Here is a 23397-nt window from a genome sequence, read left to right on the forward strand (position 1 = left end):
TGAGAAAGACAGAAATTTTAAATTTTATTAATAAAAATAGAATATATACATAATTTAACACAAGACAGAACATAGTCATGCTATCTCTCCCATATAAAATATATAACTTTGCCCAAAATATTGATCTCTATTCACCCCTTGTTTAGCTAAATTATCAGCCCAAGTTTAGGCCAATCTTGGAACCTATTGAACTTTCAGCTACGAGTTCCTTGTCATCCACCTACATTTCATCTCATTTCCAATTTCCCATAAGGTTTATTCCCCATTCTTTAACCAATTAATTATCACCCTAGAGCCTCCTTCTATAATTAGTCTCCCAACATTTATCTCATTTGCTTGTTGAACTCCTTGAAAAACTGCCATTAGTTCAGCCCTTATAGAATCTCCCTAACCAATTGGCCCCAAAGTACAATGCTCTCACAATTCCTTCTTCATCTCTTAGTACTCCTCCCACCACAAAAGGACCCAGATTCCCCACACTGCTTCTATCAAAATTAAGTTTAAGAAAGCCCTTCTGCTGAGGTTCCCACCTCCTAATTTCAGAAGATGAAGCAGCCACCTCCCCCGTTTCATTAATATGTCCTCAACGGAAAATGGATTTACAATGTCCAACGATTTTATCAAAAAAACTACTCTAATCTTAATACATTCAATTACTTCCTCCCTTAGATCTTCTTTGTTCTTTAAATAACCTTGCATTCCTTTCTTCTCAAATAGTTCATAAAATTTCTGCCCTGGTACACCTTCACAGTGCTCTTCTCCTACTTTGCCTCAATGTTTCTGGAGAGAACAAACCTGCCACACCAGCTGGAGGAGCCAACCTGCTAAAAAACAAAGAAAGAAACCATTCCAAAATACTAACAACAAATGGACAGGAGATTAGTAAATGATAGTTTGTTTCATCACAAGCATTACACGAAACACACCAATTAGAGGATAAGAACCAGTAGGGTCTTCTTTTTTGTAGTATATATAATGTGCTAATGCTCTTATGAACCTCATCCCAACAGAAAGCCTGAACTCTGAGTGGAATAGGCTTACACGACACTTCTTTAACAGTAAATGGCAGAGCAGGAAGAGGAGGGAGGGTTAAAACCTGGAAGGAGGCACAAGAAAAGAAACCAATTGGACTAGGAATCCATACACTTCTTGTCCTGCTTTGAGGGATACCAAAAAAAAAAAAAAAAAAAAAAACTTCTCCTAAACATTCAACAAATTGATAATATTAGTGAATTCAGAATCCCAAATTCCCCTTTTGAAGCCCAAATTCCAATTAAGCCCATTCGAAGGAGAGGAAGGAATATAAAAAACTTAAACACTGGCTCATTATTAAAGGATGAAAGGTTGAAAAGAGAGGGATTCACTTCAAACAGCATTTCCCATCAAGGATACCACCCTCGGGATCCATGATGGATACATAAGATATAATATCATAGGTATTACCTGAAAACATTCTACGGGCTATCACCATTATTTTCTTTCTTAACAGTTCTTATACTCTGCTTGTGGGAAAAAAAGAACAGAAACTCTTCATCCTTCAAATAATAGCAAGAATAGATAAAACATGATGAATTTAGGCTGCATTTAGATTTTTGTCTTTTGTGAAGAGCAAACAAGAGTAGCATTTCTGCATAAGGTTACTTTGGTTTACCATGTAATCAAGTAGATTTTTTTTGTTACTTTTTACAACTAAAGCTTATATTTTCTGCTTCTGAATTTTGGCCCAACTCCAAGGGGCCATTACATGGTGTAATGCTAACTAAAATCTCGGGCTGTCAAGCATGAGAATGCGGGTTCGAGCCTGAGAGCAACCATTTTGTGTGCAAAAAAAAATGCCAAAGATTAGAGCAGTATCCAGTCCACTCCTCCCAAGACCCTAGATATCTGGGACCAACACTGGGTAATGGTCTTGTTTATTTTGGCCCAACACCAGGCTTTTTGGCTTTGGAAAAACAATGGAGTAATGTGTGTTGTCAAACTTACGTAGCATTTTTTTTTCTTTTTTACTATTCTTTCCGCCCACAACACAAAATTTTCCAGACATGCAATTGCCAAGTGCGACCTTTACTTTGGATGAAGAAAAAGGGCATTTTTTTAATTTAGTATAAGAAAACACAATTCAATGCCTAGACATTATCATCACTGGAAAAAGCAGCATTATCCTAAAATTGTCAGTCAGCAATTTGGAGGACACAGTAGAAAAAAAAATCTAGGGAAAGTTAAATAAATTTGTTCTAATATAATGACGGGAAGCCCTTATCCAGTTATCCATATTAATAGTATCCAAATGCACCATTACCATAGGAAATGGAAACTGAAGGAAGACAATTTTGGACTCAGAAGAAGAGAAGTTGATTACGCAAAAAGTGAAGATAAGAGTTAAAATAAAGTTACAATTGCCTAATCATCATCATCATTTTTAGACCATCATTATCCATACCTCGTTTCATCTGATTTCATGAGTTCACTATATAAAATCCTTCAGTATCCATATACCTTTAAATCCTCATATAATGATACAAATAAACAGGCATTTTAACTTTCAATTCTCAACTTCATGAGTTGACAATAAAATTCCTCTTTATATATTCCATTATACCCGGGCTCATATCATCCAAAACTCCTCCAGTAAGTATGTGCTTTGAAATCCTTTCACTAACTTTCTTGATCATGCTAGTCAAAAGTTGAAGATTCAATTCTATCACACTACTGATGTCCATATTTAGTTCATTACCTTAGTCACAATATCTTAAAAAGCTTTTCAATTACCTATCCAACAAGCACAACATCATACAATTTTTTACCAATACAAAATAATGCAAATTTGATATGATTTGAGTTATGGCAAAAATACATGCAGCATATGGGGCTTGCACAAAAATCATTAATTTTGGTTACAAGAGTTCAGATTGATTTTCAATTTTTTTTTTTTAAGATGAAATCCTTCTGTCCCTAGCGATCCATGCTAGAATAGTTCAACATGTTTTGTGGAGGTCTCCAGAAGTTCTAATATCGATACTTCAATGTCAATAGACCTAAATGTTCTTCTCAATCATAGGGAGGGATCTAGCAATATCCTGCTGTGGTCACATTGTAAGTGGTTTTTGGAAAATTCCCTTACCCAAGAGCATGTTCTGGTGTTTCATAGGTGGATCTAGGGTTCCTTACTACCTCCCTTCTGTTCCCTGAGTTTTAGTAGTAACTATTATTAAGTTAAGAACCTTTTTTGAAGTGTTTGTTTCTTGGCCTAACACAGCTACTGCAAGGGATCCGAACTTCCTATGGAGGGAAAAGAAAGAAGGAAGAAGATGAACTGAATTGAAACTCTAACCCCCAGCCCTTCTTATTATTTTCTTTATATATCATTACATCAGATAGCTCAAGTACAATGGCTACAGTTAATTGTAACTAATAATCTGGCATGGTCCCCTGAGGAAAACATGCTTAATGGGTGGGATCTGCTTGGTTAGGCCTGGGATAACACACAATGGGCTTATCGTAACAGCCTGTACTGGAGTAGGCCTAATCTGGGTCCTAACAGTGTTCAATAATCTTTTGAACAGTTTACATGAGATGTTTCCCAATTGGAATATTCCAAAAGAAGCTTTGTACCTCACCAAGGGTTACAGGGGTTTTTCCACGAACAGCAGGATAAAATGTAAGTGCGACAACACGGGTAAGAAAGTCCAGTTCTCCCTCCAGTTCCTCAAAATCATACAATAATGAAAACCTAGATGCATCTCGAGCATTAAGGCGTACACCTGCCCCAGTGACAGCCATATCCTCAGAGCTAACTGGACCTGCTAAAGGAATAAACAGATTTGTACCATTTAAGCACTTTGGTACAGAAGCACCCTGCATACAAAGAGGAATTAATTATTAAACAATTGAAACTAAGAGAGGAATTGGCATTAATTTTTACTGTCTCATTAAGTACATAATGACCCAAAATTAAATTTTTATCAATAAATTCTATCAACACCTAAGTAATTGCATTGCATATTAAGATAAGAGTATGTTATTAGAGAAAATAAGATTCTTAACAATAACTATGGGAAGTAAAATGGTAAGAACAAAGCTAGGAAAGAGAGTTCCCCATATGTAACAACTGTCTACTTATATGTCTGTTTCTGCTAAAATACACCATTTCGTATGCCTCCCTATGCATACGTAGACACATAGTAGTGTCCAATTGTCAATCCATTCTCACTTGGTTAATCTCATTATTTTTGCTCTAGGATACCATTTCCATCCAACATGACAGATCTGAAATCTTACTAATAGCAACTTCACCAAAACACTGACTATTTTCAAGATTTGACCAAGCCCTTCCAAGGATTTCTGCATAAAATTGGCACTTATTTGTTGGACTAGTCCTCCAATTTAAATAACCTGCTTTATTTTAATCAAAGGCCATTTTGGATTATAGGTGATCTGTTTTGGAAGTTATTGACATGTGCATGTTGCTTTTGTGTTTTTCTTCTCAGTGTTATCCCTACTCAAATATAAACTACATCCATTTTGTAATTAGTTCAAGGATTCTTATCAGTCGCAAAAGGAAAAGTACAATTCTCGTAGAAATTTATTGTCCTGTAAGAAAATATATCACCAAGATGTGAAATCTCATTATACATCATAGTGTTGACAGAGACGGTCCCTTCAGGTTAGAGACCCCAAGATAAATCAAACCCAGAGATATATGGTAGTAGTTCTTAACTTGTTCTAGGTAGAATAAATAAGCCCCTTCTTTGTCAAACAAGAAAATGAATTCCATGTTCAAGGATGCAGAACAAATGTCTCTCTCAATTAAGAAGTTCAGAAGATACATGGGAAACTGGAAATAATCACACAGATGACAGACCTCAAGGACAATTTTAAGTCCATCTAGATTGCGTCCTGTCCTAACATCTACAGTTGCTGGAAAAGTTGTATCATTTGCTCCATGTGAAATTGTGAGAAGAAGCTGACAAACATGGCAAGGCTCACTGAGGTAAATAAAAAGTTCAACAACATCTGTAGACTGGGGGCAAATCTGTGAAAATGAACAAAAATATTTAAATAAGTGAAAATATTAAGAAAGTTAACTCCAATTAACAGAATTCTACCATTGCAAAAACAGTCACTTTGTTGGATACTTTTTCTCTTTCAAATATAAATCAAGAATACACATACCCATATTATATCTTTTCTCTTGAAGCTCAAAAGATCACTTTCATCATTGAAATTTGAGAACATATTAACAACTGGTTTCAGAAAGCAAGCAGGTGGCCGTGATAATACCTGTCTTAATCAGCATCAAGTCAACAAATATCAATCTGCAGTCTGTAAAATGAAAGATACTACAAGAAACTTCTTATGTGCTAAAAAAAAAATCCACAAGTATAACCAAATTTTTGAAAACTCGTTTATGAGAAAAATTGTAATAGGCAATGCATTAATACAGAGTCAATATGCTAGTCACCAGTTCAATTGTTGTATCAGTTACTATTGTTTAGAAAGTTTTGTTATGATAGCTGATTGAAGAGCCTCTGGAAGCAGGAACCAAATTTGAGTCTGCCATTTAAGCTTTAAGATTCACATGAAGTGTTTTAGGCTGAGACTAGAACTGAAGTACCTTATCTATTGGAATGCCCCATGGTCTTGCTAAAAACGAGGTTTTGAGGGGAAGAGATGTACTCCCAATTGGCAGTATACATTGTACATCAGTATACATTCTCATTTTTTTAGATGATCAAAATTTTTATTAATGTATAGATCAGCATGAAGACTCACAAAAAAAAGGAACAGAACCAAAATAAAGCTTAACTGTATACCACCCTCTTTAATTAGAACATCTTGCCAACTAAGAACAAAACCTCTATGCCTGAAACCTTTGAACTCACTTAAAGAACAATCCATCAAAAAGCCGTTGACATCTAGACAAGACGCACTACCCACCAAATATCTGTCCACACAATTTAGAATTCTTTGATTATGCTCTTTCCAAAATGCCTGGCATATGGAAAATGAAACCATAGATCGAATAATGGACCCCTACTTCCCACTGTAGAGAACACTGATGTGGATCCCACTGCTGTGGTCCCCACTGTGTTTGTATGGCAGCATAGCATATATTTTTTGTTAGTTATGTCAGTGTTAGTTGGTAGTTATTTCAGTTTGTTGTTACAGCTTGTTATTTCAGCTTTATTATTAGTTTATTTGCCATGTAAGCAATAAGGGCAATTCAGCCCTTTTACAATTAGTCAACATATATAAATATTAAGAGTGGATCGAAAAATCATTAAGATTGACCCTCTCTCTCTTTTCTAAAACCCTTTGTGTGCTTCTGCTTCTGAAATCTTTTTCTTGACTTTCGAATTCAGGACTGATTATAGTCTTGATCGACTACTTGGTATCAGAGCAAGGATTAGGGTTTCTCATGTGAGTCTGATCCAGCCAACCACATGAGAGTTGCCTAGGGCTGGAAGACTAAGAAGGAGGATCGGCTGATTCTTGGAGGCTACTGGTAGTGTGCGGCTACTACTAAGAAGATTGTAGAAGGCTGGGAGAGTTATAGTAGTCAGGAAGAATTAGAAAAGGCTACAGATCCCCAAGATTAGGGTCCTGCATCAGACAGAAGGTGGCGGCCAGAGATTTTCTTTCATAAAGTAAGTTTTTGCTTGAGAATAACCTTGAAAGAACCATCTTGGTTTATTCTGAGAGGTGCGGCTATAAAACCTTTTTTTCTCTTTAGGGTTTTGAGAGAACCCTAAATTTCAGAACTATCGTTGGCTTCAGGTCAGATCTGAACTGGGTTCATACAGAATTCTGTTTTTTCCCTTGTTTGTGGAAGACCTAGGCCGGCTGTTATCAGTTGTTTAGGTGTTGTTTTCTATTACAGTAGCTTCAAAAGTTTTTATTGCTAATTCTTAACCAAGAATGGAGTTCAAGAATCAGGGGGAAGGTGCTTTTGGGACTAGCAATTCTGGTAACATGTCTGAGAATGCATTTCAGATTACAACTGTGAAGTTTGATGGATCCAACTACTTAGAATGGGCCCAATCGGCCATGATGGCTATTGGGAGTAGAGGAAAACTTAGCTACCTATTGGGAGATGTGAAAGAACCATCTAAGGAGGAACAAATGTATACCAAATGGGTTCAGGAGAACTATTTGGTTATGACATGGTTGTGCAACTCTATGCAGCCACATATCAGCCGAAACTATTTGTGGGCAAAAACAGCCAAGGAAATCTGGGATGTCATGAAAGAGACATACTCCCAACCCCTTAATGTTGCTAGGGCCTATGAATTGAAGTGTGAGGTTAATAACCTTAAGCGAGGAGAGAAACCAGTCTCTATTTACTTCTCTACTTTGAAATCTTTGTGGCACGAAATTGACCACCTAGAAACACTTGAGTGGGAAAATCAGAAGGATGCGCAGACTCATAGAAAGCAAGTTGAAACTAATAGGGTCTTTGAATTCCTAGCCGGTCTGAATCCTGACTATGATATTGTGAGATAGCAACTACTAACAAGGGACAGTGTGACCTTATCTCAAGCCTACTCATTGGTGCATAGTGAAGAGACTAGGAGAAAGGTTATGATGCAGCATCAGCCCTTCCCACCAGCCTTGGCAACAGTTAAACCTAAGTCTAGGGGTGATACAGAAAGGGATATAAAGAAGGAAGATAAGCGGGATCTAGTGTGTAACAATTGCAAGAAACCTAAGCATATTAAAGACACATGTTGGAAGTTGCACCCTCATCTAGTCTCAGCAAAACTGAGGAACAGAAGGGGTAATGCCCATATGGCTATTAATACCGATTCTGCATCCTCATCGGGCACAAAAGGAACGCCTCTAGGCACCTTAGCTACTGTTCGGGCTGCCCTAACACAGTTGGAAAAAGAAGTTGGGAATTCAGCTCAATCATCTCAGTCATCATCAACTCCTTCCACATCAGCCTTTGCTCATTCAGGTACTCGGGCCTCAGCTTACCATGCTTCAGCTCTAGGTAACACTGAACATTGTTGGGTAATAGACTCAGGTGCATCTGACCATATGACTAGCTTTCCGTCACTGTTCACTACCTATCACTTATCTTCTGGTAGAGATAAAGTGTCCATTGGTGATGGTTCCCTTGTTCCCATTTCTGGCAAGGGAAACATCAAGTTGTCTAATACCATTTCCTTATCTTCAGTTTTGCATCTTCCTAAGCTTGATACTAACTTGCTTTCAGTCAGTAGTATTACAAAACATCAGAATTGTTCAGTAACCTTCTTCCCTGACTAATGTATTTTTCAGGACTTGGAGACAAGGAAGGTGATTGGGACTGGCCGTGAAATGAATGGGATCTATCTGCTTGGAGAGAGTTCTCATTGGAAAGATCATGAAGATAGGAAGTCTTTTGTTCCTTAGTCTGTTAGTCCAGTTATGCTTTGGCATAATCGGTTAGATCATTTATCCTTTTGGTCTTTGAAGAGTTTGTTTCCTAATTTGTTTGAATCTGTTTAGATGTCAAATTTGAGATGTGAGAGTTGTGAGATTGCAAAGCATTGTAGAACATCTTATTCCTTGAGTAATAAAAGAAGTAGTAATTCTTTTGATGTTGTGCACACCGATGTTTGGGGCCCGTATCACATCCCTTCTATGGGGGGGTACAGATATTTCTTGTTGTTTGTTGATGACTATACCTGTTTTTCTGGGGTTTACCTTATGCGTTCTCGAGATGAGGACCCAGATCTTTCATTGGATGATTTTAACCCAATTTGGGTCAAAATCAAAGTCTTCAGATCCGATAATGCGAAAGAATACTTTACCAAGCCACTGGCCTCTTATCTACTTGATCATGGGTGTTGAGCAAGAGCAAGAGAAGAGAGGAGAGGAGAAGAGAGAAGAGAGGTGAGTCGAATGACTAAAAGCCCTCCAGAACTTAGGGGGCGAATGAAAGAAATTATTATTTATACTAGTCCAGTCGAACAATATAAATAGAAGAGAAATTACAATAGTACCCTTATGGTACTAAACCTGAATACACAAACAACTGTCAACACTCCCCCTCAAGTTGGAGCATAGATATCAATCATGCCCAACTTGTCACAAAGATCATGATGTCTGGAAAGGTTTAAACCCTTTGTAAAGATGTCTGCAAGCTGGTTCTCAGAAGTGACATAGGGGATACACACTTCGCCTGTGATAACTTTCTCTCTGATAAAATGCTTGTCAACTTTGATGTGCTTTGTTCTATCATGTAGCACCGGATTGGCAGCAATGCTTATAGCTGCTTTGTTATCACAAAATAGAGTTATAGGTTTGGCCACTGGGAAACCCAACTCCCCCAGTAAATTCTTTATCCACATGCCTTTAGCAACCCCGTGGGCCATAGCACGATATTCAGCTTCAGCACTGGATCTAGCCACCACATTTTGCTTTTTACTCCTCCATGTAACAAGGTTCCCTCCTATAAAGGTGCAATAGCCACTGGTAGACTTTCTGTCACTTTGGGATCCAGTCCAATCTGCATCTGTATAAACTTCAACTTTCAAATGTCCGTGCTTTTGAAATAACAAACCACTACCCAGATACTTCTTTAGATATCGGAGGATTCTCTCTGCTGCTTCAAGATGGGAAGACCTAGGAGCATGCATGAACTGACTGAGGACACCAACAACATATGCAATGTCTAGGTGAGTCATAGAAAGGTATAACAATCTCCCTACAAGCCTCTGAAACTGTTTCACATCCTTGAGAGGTTCACCACAGCTGTCACCTAATTTATGGTTGGGGTCAATGGAAGAGTCAACTGGCTTCACCCCCATCTTCCCAGTGTCCTGAAGTAAATCTAGGACATATTTCCTTTGAGAAATGAAGATACCCTTCTTTGATCGGGCGACTTCAATTCCAATGAAGTATCTGGCAGGTCCTAGATCCTTCACTTCAAATTGAGTGGCAAGAAAAAGTTTCAATCTCTGAATTTCATCCTCCCAGTCACCAGTAACAATTATGTCATTCACATATACAATTAGAGCAGCAATTTTACCTTCTCCTCTTTTCACAAACAGTATGTGATCTGATTGACATTGCCTATATCCTTTCTGCTGAACTGCCACATGGAATCTGCTAAACCAAGCTCTTGGTGATTGTTTCAGCCCATATAAGGACTTCTTCAACTTGCACACTTTCTGTTCATTGCCTTGAACTAGAAAACTAGGAAGTTGAATCATGTACACTTCCTCTTCAAGGTCACCATTCAAGAATGCATTCTTGATGTCAAGCTGGTGTAAAACCCAATCCAGATTAGCCGCAAGAGAGAAAAGGACTCTAATGGAATTCATCTTGGCAACGGGGACAAAAGTTTCAGCATAATCAACTCCATACACTTGAGTAAATCCCTTTGCCACTAAGCGAGTTTTATACCTTTCCATTGTTCCATCAGCCTTATGCTTGACTGTGAACACCCATTTACATTCAACTGGAACCTTTCCCTTAGGAAGATCAACAAGTTCCCATGTGCCATTTTTGTGAAGGGCCTTAATTTCTTCCCTCATGGCATTTGTCCACTCAGGAACTAAAAGAGCTTCTGCCACATTCTTAGGGATAGGGACACTGTCAATAGAGGTAAGGAAAGCACGGAATGAGGGTGAAATGTTCTCATAGGAGACAAAGTTGGAAATGGGATGTTTAGTGGTGCACAATCTAACACCCTTCCTGTGAGAAATAGGGCGGTCAAGATCATTAGCAGTAGAGGAATCATTTTCAATAGATTCAAGGACATCATTGGGAGCCAAAATACCTGAGTGAGTATGATCCTCCCCCGAGGAGTCTGGTGGCACTAGAGGAACAACTTCCGGATTCTCTACAACTCTTGAATTTGGTTGGCCTTTGCGACGACGAGAAAAAACACGAAAAGGCGGAGGGTCAGGGAGAGAGGGAAGCTGAACCAGTTTCTCCTCATGCCTACACTCCCCCTGAGGAGAAACAGGATAGAAAGGCTCATCTTCAAAGAAAGAAACATCCATGGAGACATAGAATTTACGAGAAACAGGATCAAAACAACGGTATCTCTTTTGAGTGAAGGAGTAACCAAGAAATATACAAGGGATAGCACGAGAATCCAATTTCCCACGGGTGGGAGACAGATTTTGGACAAAACACCGGCAACCAAAGACACGAAGAGGAATAGAAAGAAGAGGAGCCTTAGGAAAGAGAAGTTGATGTGAGGCTTTGTACTCTAACCGACAAGAGGGCATACGGTTTATAAGGTAAGTGGAACAAAGAACAGCTTCAAGCCAAAACCGTTTGGGAACATTCATATGAAAAAGTAAACCCCGAGCCACTTCAAGGACATGTTGGTTCTTCCGTTCAACCACACCATTTTGTTGTGGTGTGCAGGCACAAGAGCTATGGTGAAGGGAACCATGCGAAGCAAAAAAGTCTGTGAGGTCACTATGAAAAAATTCTTTTGCATTGTCTGATTGAAAATTTGGATTTCGGTTTGAAATTGAGTGAAGATCATTCGCTGGAAATCTTGAATGATTTTTGGTACTTCTTCCCTGGTTCGCATCGGGTATACCCAAGTATATCTAGAATAATCATTGTAGAGAACACTGATGTGGGCCCCACAGCTACGGTCCCATTGTGTTCGTAGGGTAGAAGATGTTCTAGTCTACCTAGGGTTAGCTATTGGTCATTTAGTTGTTTCAGTTGTTATTTATTTCAGTCATATTTTTTTCTCTATTTGTTATGTAAAGACTAAGGGCAGATCTGTCCTTTCCATGTAATGAGCATAACCTATAAATATTAATTAAAGTGGTGGCGGCAGGACATCAAGCTTCTACTCCTCCTTTCAACCCTTGTGTTCTACTGCTTCTCCTCCCTCTTCCTCTTCTTTCCTCTTACCTTTCTTCTTATCTTCAATCCTGAAATCCATTAGGGTTCAAGACCGATAACAGTCCTAAACTTCTACTTGGTATCAGAGCTAGGGCTTCTCATGTGAATCTAGTCCAGCCGACCACATGACAACCATCTAAGGCTGGAAGCTGAGAAAGCAGAGTTCGTTGACTAGTTCTTGGAGATCTCCAAAGGATTAGCAGCTGTTTGAAGAAGTGCCACAGTTGCAGCGAGTTGGTGATCAGGAAGAATCAGAGAAGGCTAGGGTTCGGGTAACCTTGGTAGGCAGCGAACTGCATCCTATTGTAAGTCTTTTATTTTCTAAGAGAAGTAACATCAGAGAAGATAGGTTGGACCTATCCAGCAAGGGTGGCCGAACCACTCTAGGGTTTTATCTCTCTATTCTCTAGGGTTTTGTCTTATCCTTGTGCAAACCCTAGTATTAGGCCGAACCTTGTGATCTTATCCCTGCGGCAAACCCTAATAGTTCTCCTCAACATTGATCAGTTTTAGGGTTTCATATTAACCCTAATACAAACCTTATCCGTACGGTATTGTCTGGAGTGTACAGCTCTTAGGACTGATTAAAACCTCAAATGGGCTTCAGCATACCAGATTGCTCTTCAAACTGTTTTTCAGTTTTCTTTTGGGGTTTCGAACACTTCTAAAAGGGTGAAAACAGTTCGGACTGTTGCTGTTGTGTGTGGTTATTGATTTCAGATCAGTCTTATACATGTTTCATGCACATCTACCATGAGTACAGATTGGTTCTATACTGATTTTGTGACTGTGGTTGGGAGTCCTAGTGCTGGTTTTGACTGTAGTAACCATAATTTTGAGACTTCTGGTTCTTGACCGAAATGGAGTTTAAGAATCAGGCAGAAGGCAGTTTTGGGAACAGCAGTTATGGTGGTGGCTCTGAGACAGGTTTTCAGATTACAACCGTAAAGTTTGATGGATCAAACTATTTGGAATGGGCCCAATCAGCCATGATGGCTATTGGGGGAAGGGGCAAAGTAGGGTATCTCTTGGGAGATGTGGCAGAACCTTCCAAGGGAGACCCTATGTATACCAAGTGGGTCCAAGAAAACTACTTGGTTATGACATGACTCTGTAATTCTATGCAGTCCCATATCAGCCGAAATTACTTATGGGCAAAGACAGCCAAGGAGTTATGGAATGTGATGAAAGAGACTTACTCCCAACCCCTTAATGTTGCCAGAGCATATGAGTTGAAATGTGAGGTGAATTCCCTTAAACAAGGAGAGTCCCTGTGGCATGAGATTGATCACTTAGAGACTCTTGAGTGGGAGAGTCCCAAAGATGCTCAGATACATAGAAAGCACATCGAGACAAACAGAGTGTTTGAGTTCCTAGCAGGATGGAATTCAGAATATGATATTGTGAGGCAGCAGATTTTGACCAGAGATAGTGTGACCCTCTCTCAGGCATACTCCTTAGTGCACAGTGAAGAGACCAGGAGGAAAGTCATGATGCAACCTCAGCCGCTTACACCTGCCTTGGTAGCTGTCAAACCCAAAACAGAGGGTGATTCGGAGAGGGACAGAAAGAAGGAAGATAAAAGGGATGTGGTGTGTGAGCATTGCAAGAAACCTAAACACACAAAAGAAACATATTGGAAGCTGCATCCACATTTGGTCCCGGCAAAGTTGAGAAATAAAAGGGATAATGCTCATGTGGCTATGACTACTGATTCAGCATCCTCATCTGGCACGAGAGGCACACCATTAGAGACCTTAGCTGCAGTTTGGGCTGCTCTAATACAATTGGAGAAGGAAGTTGGCAGTTCAGCTCAGTTACCGCAGTCATCATCAGCTCCGGCCACATCGGCCTTTGCACACTCAGGTACTCGAGCCTCAGCCTACCATGCCTCCGCTCCAGGTACTACTGAACCGTGTTGGGTAATAGATTCAGGTGCATCCGACCATATGACTAGCTTGCCCTCTTTGTTTACTATTTATCACTTATCTTCTGGTAGGGATAAAGTATCTATAGCTAATGGCTCTCTTGTCCCTATTTCTGGCAAGGGTGACATCAAACTGTCGGATACTATATCCTTGTCCTCTGTCTTGCATGTTCCTAAACTGGATACTAACCTCCTTTCCGTTAGTAGTATTACCAAGCATTTGAACTGCTCAGTAACTTTCTTTCCTTACCAATGTGTTTTTCAGGACTTGGAGACGAAGAAGGTGATTGGGACTGGCTGTGAGACGAATGGGACCTATCTACTCGAGGAGAGTTCTTGTCGGGAAGAGTCAGTGGATAAGAAGTTACTTGTTTCTCAGGTTGTGAGTCCAGTTATGCTTTGGCATAACCGATTGGGTCATTTATCTTTTCGGTCCTTGAAGAGTTTGTTTCCTACTTTGTTTGAGTCTGTTGAGTCATCTCAGTTGAAGTGTGAAAGTTGTGAGTTTGCTAAACATTGTAGAAACTCTTATTCATTGAGTAATAAAAGGAGTAATAGTTCTTTTGATATTGTGCATACTGATGTTTGGGGGCCATATCACATTCCTTCTATGGGTGGGTACAGGTATTTTTTGTTATTTGTTGATGACCACACCCGGTTTTCTTGGGTTTATCTTATGCGATCACGAGATGAGGTGCCTGCCCTGACCCAAAACTTCCACCAAATGATCCTAACCCAGTTTGATGCCAGGATAAAAGTGCTTAGATCTGATAATGCAAAGGAATACTTTGCCAAGCCATTGGCATCATACCTCCTTAATCATGGGGTTATCCACCAGAGCACTTGCCCTCATACACCTCAGCAGAATGGGGTTGCAGAGAGGAAGAATAGGCACATCTTGGAGGTGGCTAGAAGTATTATGTTTACCTCCAATGTCCCTATTCGCTTCTGGGGTGATGCTATCCTTATGGCGGTATATCTTATTAATCGGATTCCTTCTCGAGTTCTTGATATGAAACCTCCTTTTTCCCTTCTATACCCTAATGAGGAGTTGTTCACTATTCCCCTCAAAACATTTGGTTGTACCTGTTTTGTTCAGCTTCTTGGTCCCCATCACTCCAAGTTTGAACCCAAGGCCTCCAAATGCATCTTTCTTGGTTATGCACAAACTCAAAAGGGTTATTGTTGTTATGATCCTGTCTCAGGGAAGAAGTTTGTATCCATGGATGTCACTTTCTTTGAGGAGACACCCTACTATTCTCGGGTCTCTCCTCAGGGGGAGAGTAGTGAGCATGGAGATTTGGGTCCTTTTCTTCAGGGGGAGTGCAGTGAGGACAGGGTTAATACCTTTGGGGCTATTCCCTTACCTATTCCAGTTGATGATGAGGGCTGCAGTAGCGAGGGTGGTCAAAGGGATCGGGAGTTGAGAGTCTATCACAGGCGAGGCAGGTAGGTTGATCCCGGTCATCAGCAGTCCCAGCCAGCTCCAATCTCTTCTACGGCTCCAAGTCCAGATATTACAGTCCTAGGGCCCATAGAGACTCCTTGCATTGTTGCTACCTTACCCTCTACAGATGACCTTGACCTTCCCATTGCCCTTCGTAAAAGAAAACGGCATTGCACCACATCTACAACCCACTGCATCTCCCAGTTTTTGTCCTATGATCGCCTATCTCCCTCCTACAGGTCCTATCTCACCTCCGTTGCTGATGTCCCTATTCCGAGAACAGTGCAAGAAGCCCTATCAGTCCCGGAGTGGAGAGGTGCAATGCAAGTTGAAATGGATGCCCTGTTGAAAAATAATACCTGGGAGCTAGTTGACTTGCCCAAAAGAAAGAAACCAGTTGGATGCAGGTGGGTATTTACTGTGAAGAACAATGCGGATGGTTCCATTGAGAGGTACAAAGCTCGGCTAGTTGCAAATGGGTTCACTCAGACTTATGGTATAGATTACTTGGAGACATTTGCCCCGGTAGCCAAGATGACCACCATTCAGGTTTTATTATCTCTTGCAGCAAACTACACTTGGCCTTTGTACCAAATGGATGTTAAGAATGCCTTCCTGAATGGGGACTTGCAGGAAGAGGTTTACATGTAGTTGCCTCCTGGATTCTATGATACAGAGGCAGGTAAGAAGGTCTGCCGGCTCAATAAGGCATTGTATGGTTTGAAGCAGTCACCTAGAGCTTGATTCAACAGATTCAGACTAGCCCTTGGGAAGTTCGGTTATGTACAGGCCCAGTCAGATCATACACTGTTCATCAAGAGGGTGGAGTCGTCACTGACACTACTTGTAGTTTATGTTGATGATATTGTGGTGATAGGAAATGACAACCATGAGATTGAGTCCCTCAAACAGCTCCTTCATCAAGAGTTTGAGGTGAAAGATCTGGGTACACTACGGTATTTTTTGGGTATTGAGGTTGCTAGATCTAAACAGGGGATCTTTGTCTCTCAGAGGAAATATGTTTTAGATCTCTTGGCTGAAATTGGAAAGCTAGGTGTCAAACCTGCAGATACACCCATTGAACAGAACCATAGGATTAGTGCAGAGAGTGGGGAGCTGCTTGAAGACAAAGTTATGTTCCAGCGGTTAGTGGGAAAGCTCCTATATCTATGCCTTACCCGACCAGACATCAGTTATGCCATTACTGTTATCAGTCAGTACATGCATTCTCCTAGAACCACGCACCTTCTAGCAGCAGAAAGAATACTAGCATACTTGAAGAGATGCCCGGGTATAGGTATACTGTTCAAGAACAATGACCACATGAAGGTGGAAGTCTATACAGATGCCGATTGGGCTGGGACTGTTGATGACAAAAGGTCTACCTCTGGATATTGTGCTCTTGTGGGAGGTAACCTGGTTTCTTGGAGGAGTAAGAAACAGAGTGTTGTCTCCCGATCCAGTGCTGAAGCTGAGTACAGGTCAATGGCTAATGGAGTGGCTGAAATTCTTTGGCTGAGATCACTACTTGAGGAGTTGGGTATTGAGTATGAGAAGCCCCTGATGCTGTATTGTGATAATCAAGCGGCTATTAATATAGCACACAACCCAGTGCAGCATGACAGGACTAAACATATTGAAGTTGATCAACACTTTGTACAAGAGAGGGTCTCATCACAAGAAGTTTGTCTCCCATACATCACCTCCAATATGCAACTGGCAGATATCCTCACCAAAGATGTACCACGGAAGAAGCTAGAAGCAGATCTATCCAAGTTGGGAATGATAAACATTTATTCCCAACTTGAGGGGGAGTGTAGAGAACACTGATGTGGGCCCCACAGCTACGGTCCCACTGTGTTCGTAGGGTAGAAGACGTTCTAGTCTACCTAGGGTTAGCTATTGGTCATTTAGTTGTTTCAGTTGTTATTTATTTCAGTCTTATTTTTTGCTCTATTTGTTATGTAAAGACTAAGGGCAGATCTGTCCTTTCCATGTAATGAGCATAACCTATAAATATTAATTAAAGTGGCGGCGGCAGGACATCAAGCTTCTGCTCCTCCTTTCAACCCTTGTGTTCTACTACTTCTCCTCCCTCTTCCTCTTCTTTCCTCTTACCTTTCTTCTTATCTTCGATCCTGAAATCCATTAGGGTTCAAGACTAATAACAGTCCTGAACTTCTACTATCATCAATGAGGGTAATGAAATACTTGTAGCTACTCTCAGATGGTAAAGTAACAGGGCCCCATACATCAGAATGAACAATGTGAAACGGAGATTCAGATTTACTATTTCTTTGAAGAAAATGAGTTCTACGATGCTTACTTAACTGACACGTTTGACAAGAAAAATAAAAAACAGACATTGACTTAAACAGTTCTGGGAATACAACTTTCAAAGACTCAAAAGACAAATGACCAAGACGACAATGCCATAAATAGACCTTTTTCTTACAGGACTGACTCATAGACTGACTCATAGACTTTGTAACATGAAGACCAGCCTTATTCTCCAGCATGTAAAGTCCATCAGCCATACGACCACTACCAATCGTCCTCCCCGAGGCCAGGTCTTGAATCACACAATGGGAAGGGAAAAAAGTCACTAAGCAATTCAAGGAATTAGTAACACTACTAACAGATAACAAATTAATGGGAAATTTTGGAACATGAAGGACATCAGAAAGGGTAAGACCAAGAGGAAGAGAGAGAGTTCCTTGACCAACTATGGAAGAGTATGATCCATCGGCTAGTCTCAACTTGTCTCTTCCAGAAAGAGGGTGATAGGTTTGAAAGTAAGAGGACGTACCAGTCATATGTTTTAACGCTCCAGAATCAATGATCCATGGAGAGTCAGGGGTGTGAGGAGCAACATGGAAAGCAGTGGCAGGGTTACCTGACATAGATGCAAATGAGGTTGAGGGAGGAGCATCCATCTAACGAATTGCTCTACCATAGAGCTCCAAATGGTCATGGAAGGAATTCATAATGTCCTCCCTCGGGTCAGGTCCAATGAGATGTGTCTGAGTCATAGTAGAAATGGGGGGTTGATTCTCCCGAATAGCTATGTTGGCCATGTGATGTTTCTTTGTACTTTGTTGTTCGTACTTCTTATTCACCTCTGAACCTTGCTTCTTAGTCAGATCTTGAGCCCATTTTGGTTTCCCATGAAGATCCCAACAGGTATCTTTGGTGTGTCGGGGTTTCTAGCAATGAGTGCACCGCAATTTTTCCTTATCTTCTGTTTTTTTCTAGAGATCTCCTTTTCGGGAAGAAGATCCCACACTAGTAGAGACATCTCCTTTTGCAACCAACACAACAGCATCCCCACCAAGGTTGTTCATCAAATTTCTCCTGCTTTCTTCAAACTGTACAAGAGCATAGACTTCTTGAACAGATGGGAGATCCTTAGAGCTGAGAATCTGAACCCTGATAGATTCATACATAGGATTCAGACCATGAAAGAATGCAAACACCCTTTGTTGGGAGACAAGCTGCTTGTACTTCTTAGCATCCTCATCACACTTCTAATCCACACTTTGGTAGTGATCCAACTCCTTCCAGACAGATGCTAAGTCTAAGTAATAAACCAATAAACACCTCTCCCCCTGTCTACAAGTAGAAGATGCTGCCTGTAGTTGATAAATTTTGGCATAGTGTCGCAATTCTGAATATGTAGACTTTGCTTGTTCCCAGATTTCATTTGCAGTTCCAGCCCACATAAAATTCTTCCTTATTTGAGGTTGCATGGAAACCAAGAGCCAGGACATAACAATACTGTTCTCCTGATTCCATCTATCATATTCAGCACTCCCAGAGGATGGTTCTTTTATCCTCCCATTAATATAGCCTATCTTCCCCCTGCAGTGATGTATAATTTGATCCCTCTTGACCACTCCAGGTAATTTAAACCATCAAGAGGGACAACAGCCATAGGAAAGGATAGGTCACCCCCACCCATTCCATTCAGCATTGAGGAAACTCCAGATGTGGCTGAATCTTCACTGCCCATGATATCAGAATAAAAAATGAAACAGCAACCAAAAGAGTACAGCCATACAAGGTTATTGCAGAAATAGGTCCTTCTGACCTCCGGTTTCACTGAGAGCAAAAAAACAGAACACTGTTGTTGCAGTACAAGAACAGGTCCTTCTAACCTACAGTTTCACTGAGAACAAAAAGCAAAACACTGCTGTTGCTGTACAAGAACAGGTCCTTCTGACCTACAGCTTCACTGAGAACAAAAAGCAGAACACTGCTGTTGCAGTACAAGAACAGGTCCTTCTGACCTACAGTTTCACTGAGAACAAACAAAAAACTGAACACTGTTGTTGCAGTACTGAAACAGGTCTAAATGACCTAATTAGTAGGCCTGATAGCTGAAAGTCGAGGAGATCAACAGGGTAGCCGAACAGTCAATCAATAAGATTAATATTGAGCAGACAATCAATCGACTGAACAGACAATCAACAGTCCACAATACAAATAAAAAAAAGGTTGAATACAGTTACTGTGTTAAGGAATACAGTCACTTAACAGTAGGGCATCCGAACAGTTCATCAAACAATAGGCAGCCGAACAGACAAGGATGATAGTACCTCTTTTAGTTTTAGATGATAGTCTCCTTGTAAACCAGAACTCCTTCTACGAACGTCAAACAATAGGCAACCAAACAGAAGATGACCAGTACTTCTTTTAGTTTCAGATGATAGCCTATCTAAAGACAAAACACCCTCTACAAACCTCAAACAATAGTCTCTCTACAGTTGAGCAGACAAGAGGTGCAACTTCTGGGCTGGAAGATGAAAAAACTCTGTAACTTCTGGGTCGAACTGATTTCACCAGATTAGGAGTTCAATTGAAGACAGCACTGGATGCAACAGCAGTTTGCTTGACACCACCCTTCAGGCCTGGACGACTTGCTCTGATACCATGTTGAGAAAGAGCAAGAGAAGAGAGGAGAGGAGAAGAGAGAAGAGAGGTGAGTCGAGTGACTGAAAGCCCTCCAGAACTTAGGGGGCGAATGAAAGAAATTATTATTTATACTAGTCCAGTCGAACAATATAAACAGAAGAGAAATTACAACAGTACCCTTGTGGTACTAAACCTGAATACACAAACAACTGTCAACAATGGGATTATTCAGCAGAGTACTTGTCCTTATACACCACAGCAGAATGGGGTTGCCAAGATGAAGAATAGGCACGTATTGGAGGTGGCTAGAAGCATTATGTTTAACTCCAATGTGCCTATCCGTTTCTAGGGCGATGCTATTCTTACAGCAATGTATCTCATTAATCGAGTTCCTTCACAGGTTCTTGACATGAAGCCTCCCTTTACCCTTCTATACCCCGATAAAGAATTATTTATTGTTCCCCTTAAAACCTTTGGTTGCACTTGCTTTGTTCAGATTCTTGGACCTCATCGTTCCAAATTTGATCCTAAGGCCTCCAAGTGCATTTTTCTCGGTTATGCACAAACTCAAAAGGGTTATTGCTGCTATGAACCTACTTCCAGGAGGAGATTCGTCTCGATGGATGTTACTTTCTTTGAGGAGGTACCCTATTACCCTAGGGTTTCTCCTCAGGGGGAGAGTAGTGAGAGTGGGGTTAACTCATTAGAAGTTCCTTTACCTATTCCATTGAGTGATGAGGGATGTAATGGGGAGGGTTGCCAGAGGTGTCAGGATTTGAGAGTCCATCACAGGCGGTGAAGGCAGGTTGATTTCGGTCATCAGCAGTCCAGGCCAGCTCCAGTTCCTTTTGCGGATCCAGATCCAGGTACTACCACAGTCCCTTTATCAAATCCAGGTTCCCCTGAGATACCTTCCATTGTTATTACTTTACTTTCTTTGGATGACCTTGACCTCCCTATTGCAGTCCATAAAGGCAAATTGCGTTGCACAACATCCACAGCTCTGCATTTTCCTGTTTCTGTCCTATGATCGCCTGTCTCCCTCTTACAAGTCCTTTCTCACATCAATTATTGATATTCCTATTCCCAGAACAATGCAAGAAGCCTTGTCAGTTCCTGAATGGAAAGATGCAATGAAGGTTGAAATAGATGCCCTTCTAAGGAATAATACTTGGGAGCTAGTTGACCAGCCTAAAGTAAAGAAACCGGTTGGATGTAGATGGGTATTTACTGTGAAACATAATGCTGATGGTTCCATTGAAAGGTATAAGGCCTGGTTAGATGCAAAGGGATTTACTCAGACTTATGGTATAGACTACTTGGAGACTTTTGCTCCAGTGGCAAAGATGACCACTATTCGAGTTCTGCTATCCTTGTAGCCAGTTATTCTTGGCCCTTGTTCCAGATGGATGTTAAAAATGCCTTCCTCAATGGAGACTTACAGGAAGAAGTCTACATGCAGTTACCTCCTGGATTTTATGATGCAGAGACAGGTAAGAAAGTTTGCCGACTGAACTAAAGCAGTCACCCAGAACTTGGTTTGATAGATTCAGACAAGCCCTTGAAAAATTCGGCTATGTATAGGCCCAGTCAGACCATACATTGTTCATTAAAAGAGTGTGGTCTCTTCTTTGACCTTGCTTGTTGTATATATGGATGATATTGTGGTGACAGGGAATGATAACAGTGAGATTGAGTCTCTTAAACAACTCCTTCATCAAGAGTTTGAGGTGAAATATCTGGGAGAGCTACGATACTTCTTGGGTATTGAGGTTGCTAGATCTAAACACGGGATCTTTATTTCTCAAAGTATGTTCTAGATCTATTAGCAGAAATTGGAAAGTTGGGTGTTAAGCCTGCAGATACACCTATTGAACAGAATCACAAGATCAGTGCAGAGGGTGGAGAGCCTCTTGAAGACAAAACTATGTTCCAACAGTTGGTTGGAAAACTCCTCTATATTTTTCTCACGTGACTGGACATCAGTTATGCAGTCAGCATTGTCAGTCAATATATGCACTCTCCTAGAACTACTCACCTCCTTGCAGTTGAGAGAATATCAGCATACTTGAAGAGATGTCCAGGTAGAAGTATATTATTCAAGAATAATGATCACATGAAGATAGAGGTCTATACAAAGTGTTTTTCTCGTTCTAGTGCTGAAGCTGAATATAGATCTATGGCTAATGGTGTGGCTGAAATCCTATGGCTGAAGTCATTATTTGAAGAGTTGGGTATTGATTATGAGAAGCCCTTAATGTTGTATTGTGATAATCAGGCTGCTATTAATATAGCCCTATATGGAAAAGGTGTACCAATGGTCCAACATCTCTCGTCAGTATAAGATGGAGACAGAGATATTTTCTTATAGTCAGGGTGAGAAGAAAATACAGGAGTACTATACTGGTTTCATGAACTTGTGGATGGAAAATGAATTAGTTTACATGAAATTGTAAGGTCCAACATTCTCAGTAGGGGCACTCCTCCCACACTTGACATAATTTTGGGGGAGCTTCTCAGGGAGGAAACTAGACTCATTACTGAATCGACCTTGAGGTAGAAATCCGATTCAAGAACAGAGACAGCCTTTTTTTATGAGCAAATCCAAGCCTAAGAAGGACTTGTCCCATGTACAGTGATATGAATGCAAGTAATACGGAAATGTTGTCTCACACTATTGGAAGAAAATTTTCTGCACCTACTGCAAACAGCATAAGAGGCTAGCTGCTCCAGCTCCTATTGCCCTGCCCCCTTCATCACCAGAAGTTGATCCATCATCTCTAGCCACGAGTTCGCATCCTTCTCTTGATCCTGTAAGTACACCTACACCCATCCATGATCCTCAACCATCCTCTAATCCCCCTTTACGTCACTCTTCTCGAATTTCTCATCCTCTTGACCGCTATGGTTTTAGTTGAAAAATAGTCCTAGAAGTAGGGACTGTGTTTGAAACAAAGAAAACTAGCAAGAGAAGATTAGAGAAGAAGAGAGAGCTGCGGCAAGAAGAGTTAGAGGATGAGGAGTTCGAACATAACCTCCCTCTAACTCTCTAATACACTTTTATTAAGTTAATCTTTTAGTAATTACAAGAGAGGTCCTTAGTTGGACAAGAAATTACAAAAGAGAAACATAAAAGAGTATGGGCCCAGAATAAGGCCCATTACAAAGAAGAACATAAAGATAATATATAGTAACAGCCTATGGGCCATTCGGCCCATCTTCTCTACACTCCCCCTCAAGC

The 23397-nt window shown here is 40.6% G+C and overlaps 1 protein-coding gene across 3 annotated transcripts in view; it reads right to left on the bottom strand.

Annotated features, from left to right (window-relative positions):
* The window catches only part of LOC148878278 (putative phosphoinositide phosphatase SAC9), a 151176-nt gene that overhangs the window by 91979 nt on the left and 35800 nt on the right, over positions 1-23397 (bottom strand). For all 3 annotated transcript variants that reach the window (XR_016101285.1, XM_088951998.1, XM_088952004.1), the window contains 3 exons: positions 5173-5280; positions 4862-5032; positions 3613-3855 (listed from right to left, as the gene is read on the bottom strand). Coding sequence is in view for 2 of the 3 variants with exons in the window: in XM_088951998.1 (XP_088808124.1) it covers positions 3613-3855; positions 4862-5032; positions 5173-5280 (522 nt within the window). In the remaining variant the exon portion in view is untranslated. The remainder of the gene's footprint in view (positions 1-3612; positions 3856-4861; positions 5033-5172; positions 5281-23397) is intronic.

This window comes from Nelumbo lutea, chromosome 1, assembly GCF_056320005.1.
Source record: "Nelumbo lutea isolate HS-2025 chromosome 1, American lotus-T2T, whole genome shotgun sequence".
Lineage (NCBI taxonomy): Eukaryota > Viridiplantae > Streptophyta > Magnoliopsida > Proteales > Nelumbonaceae > Nelumbo > Nelumbo lutea.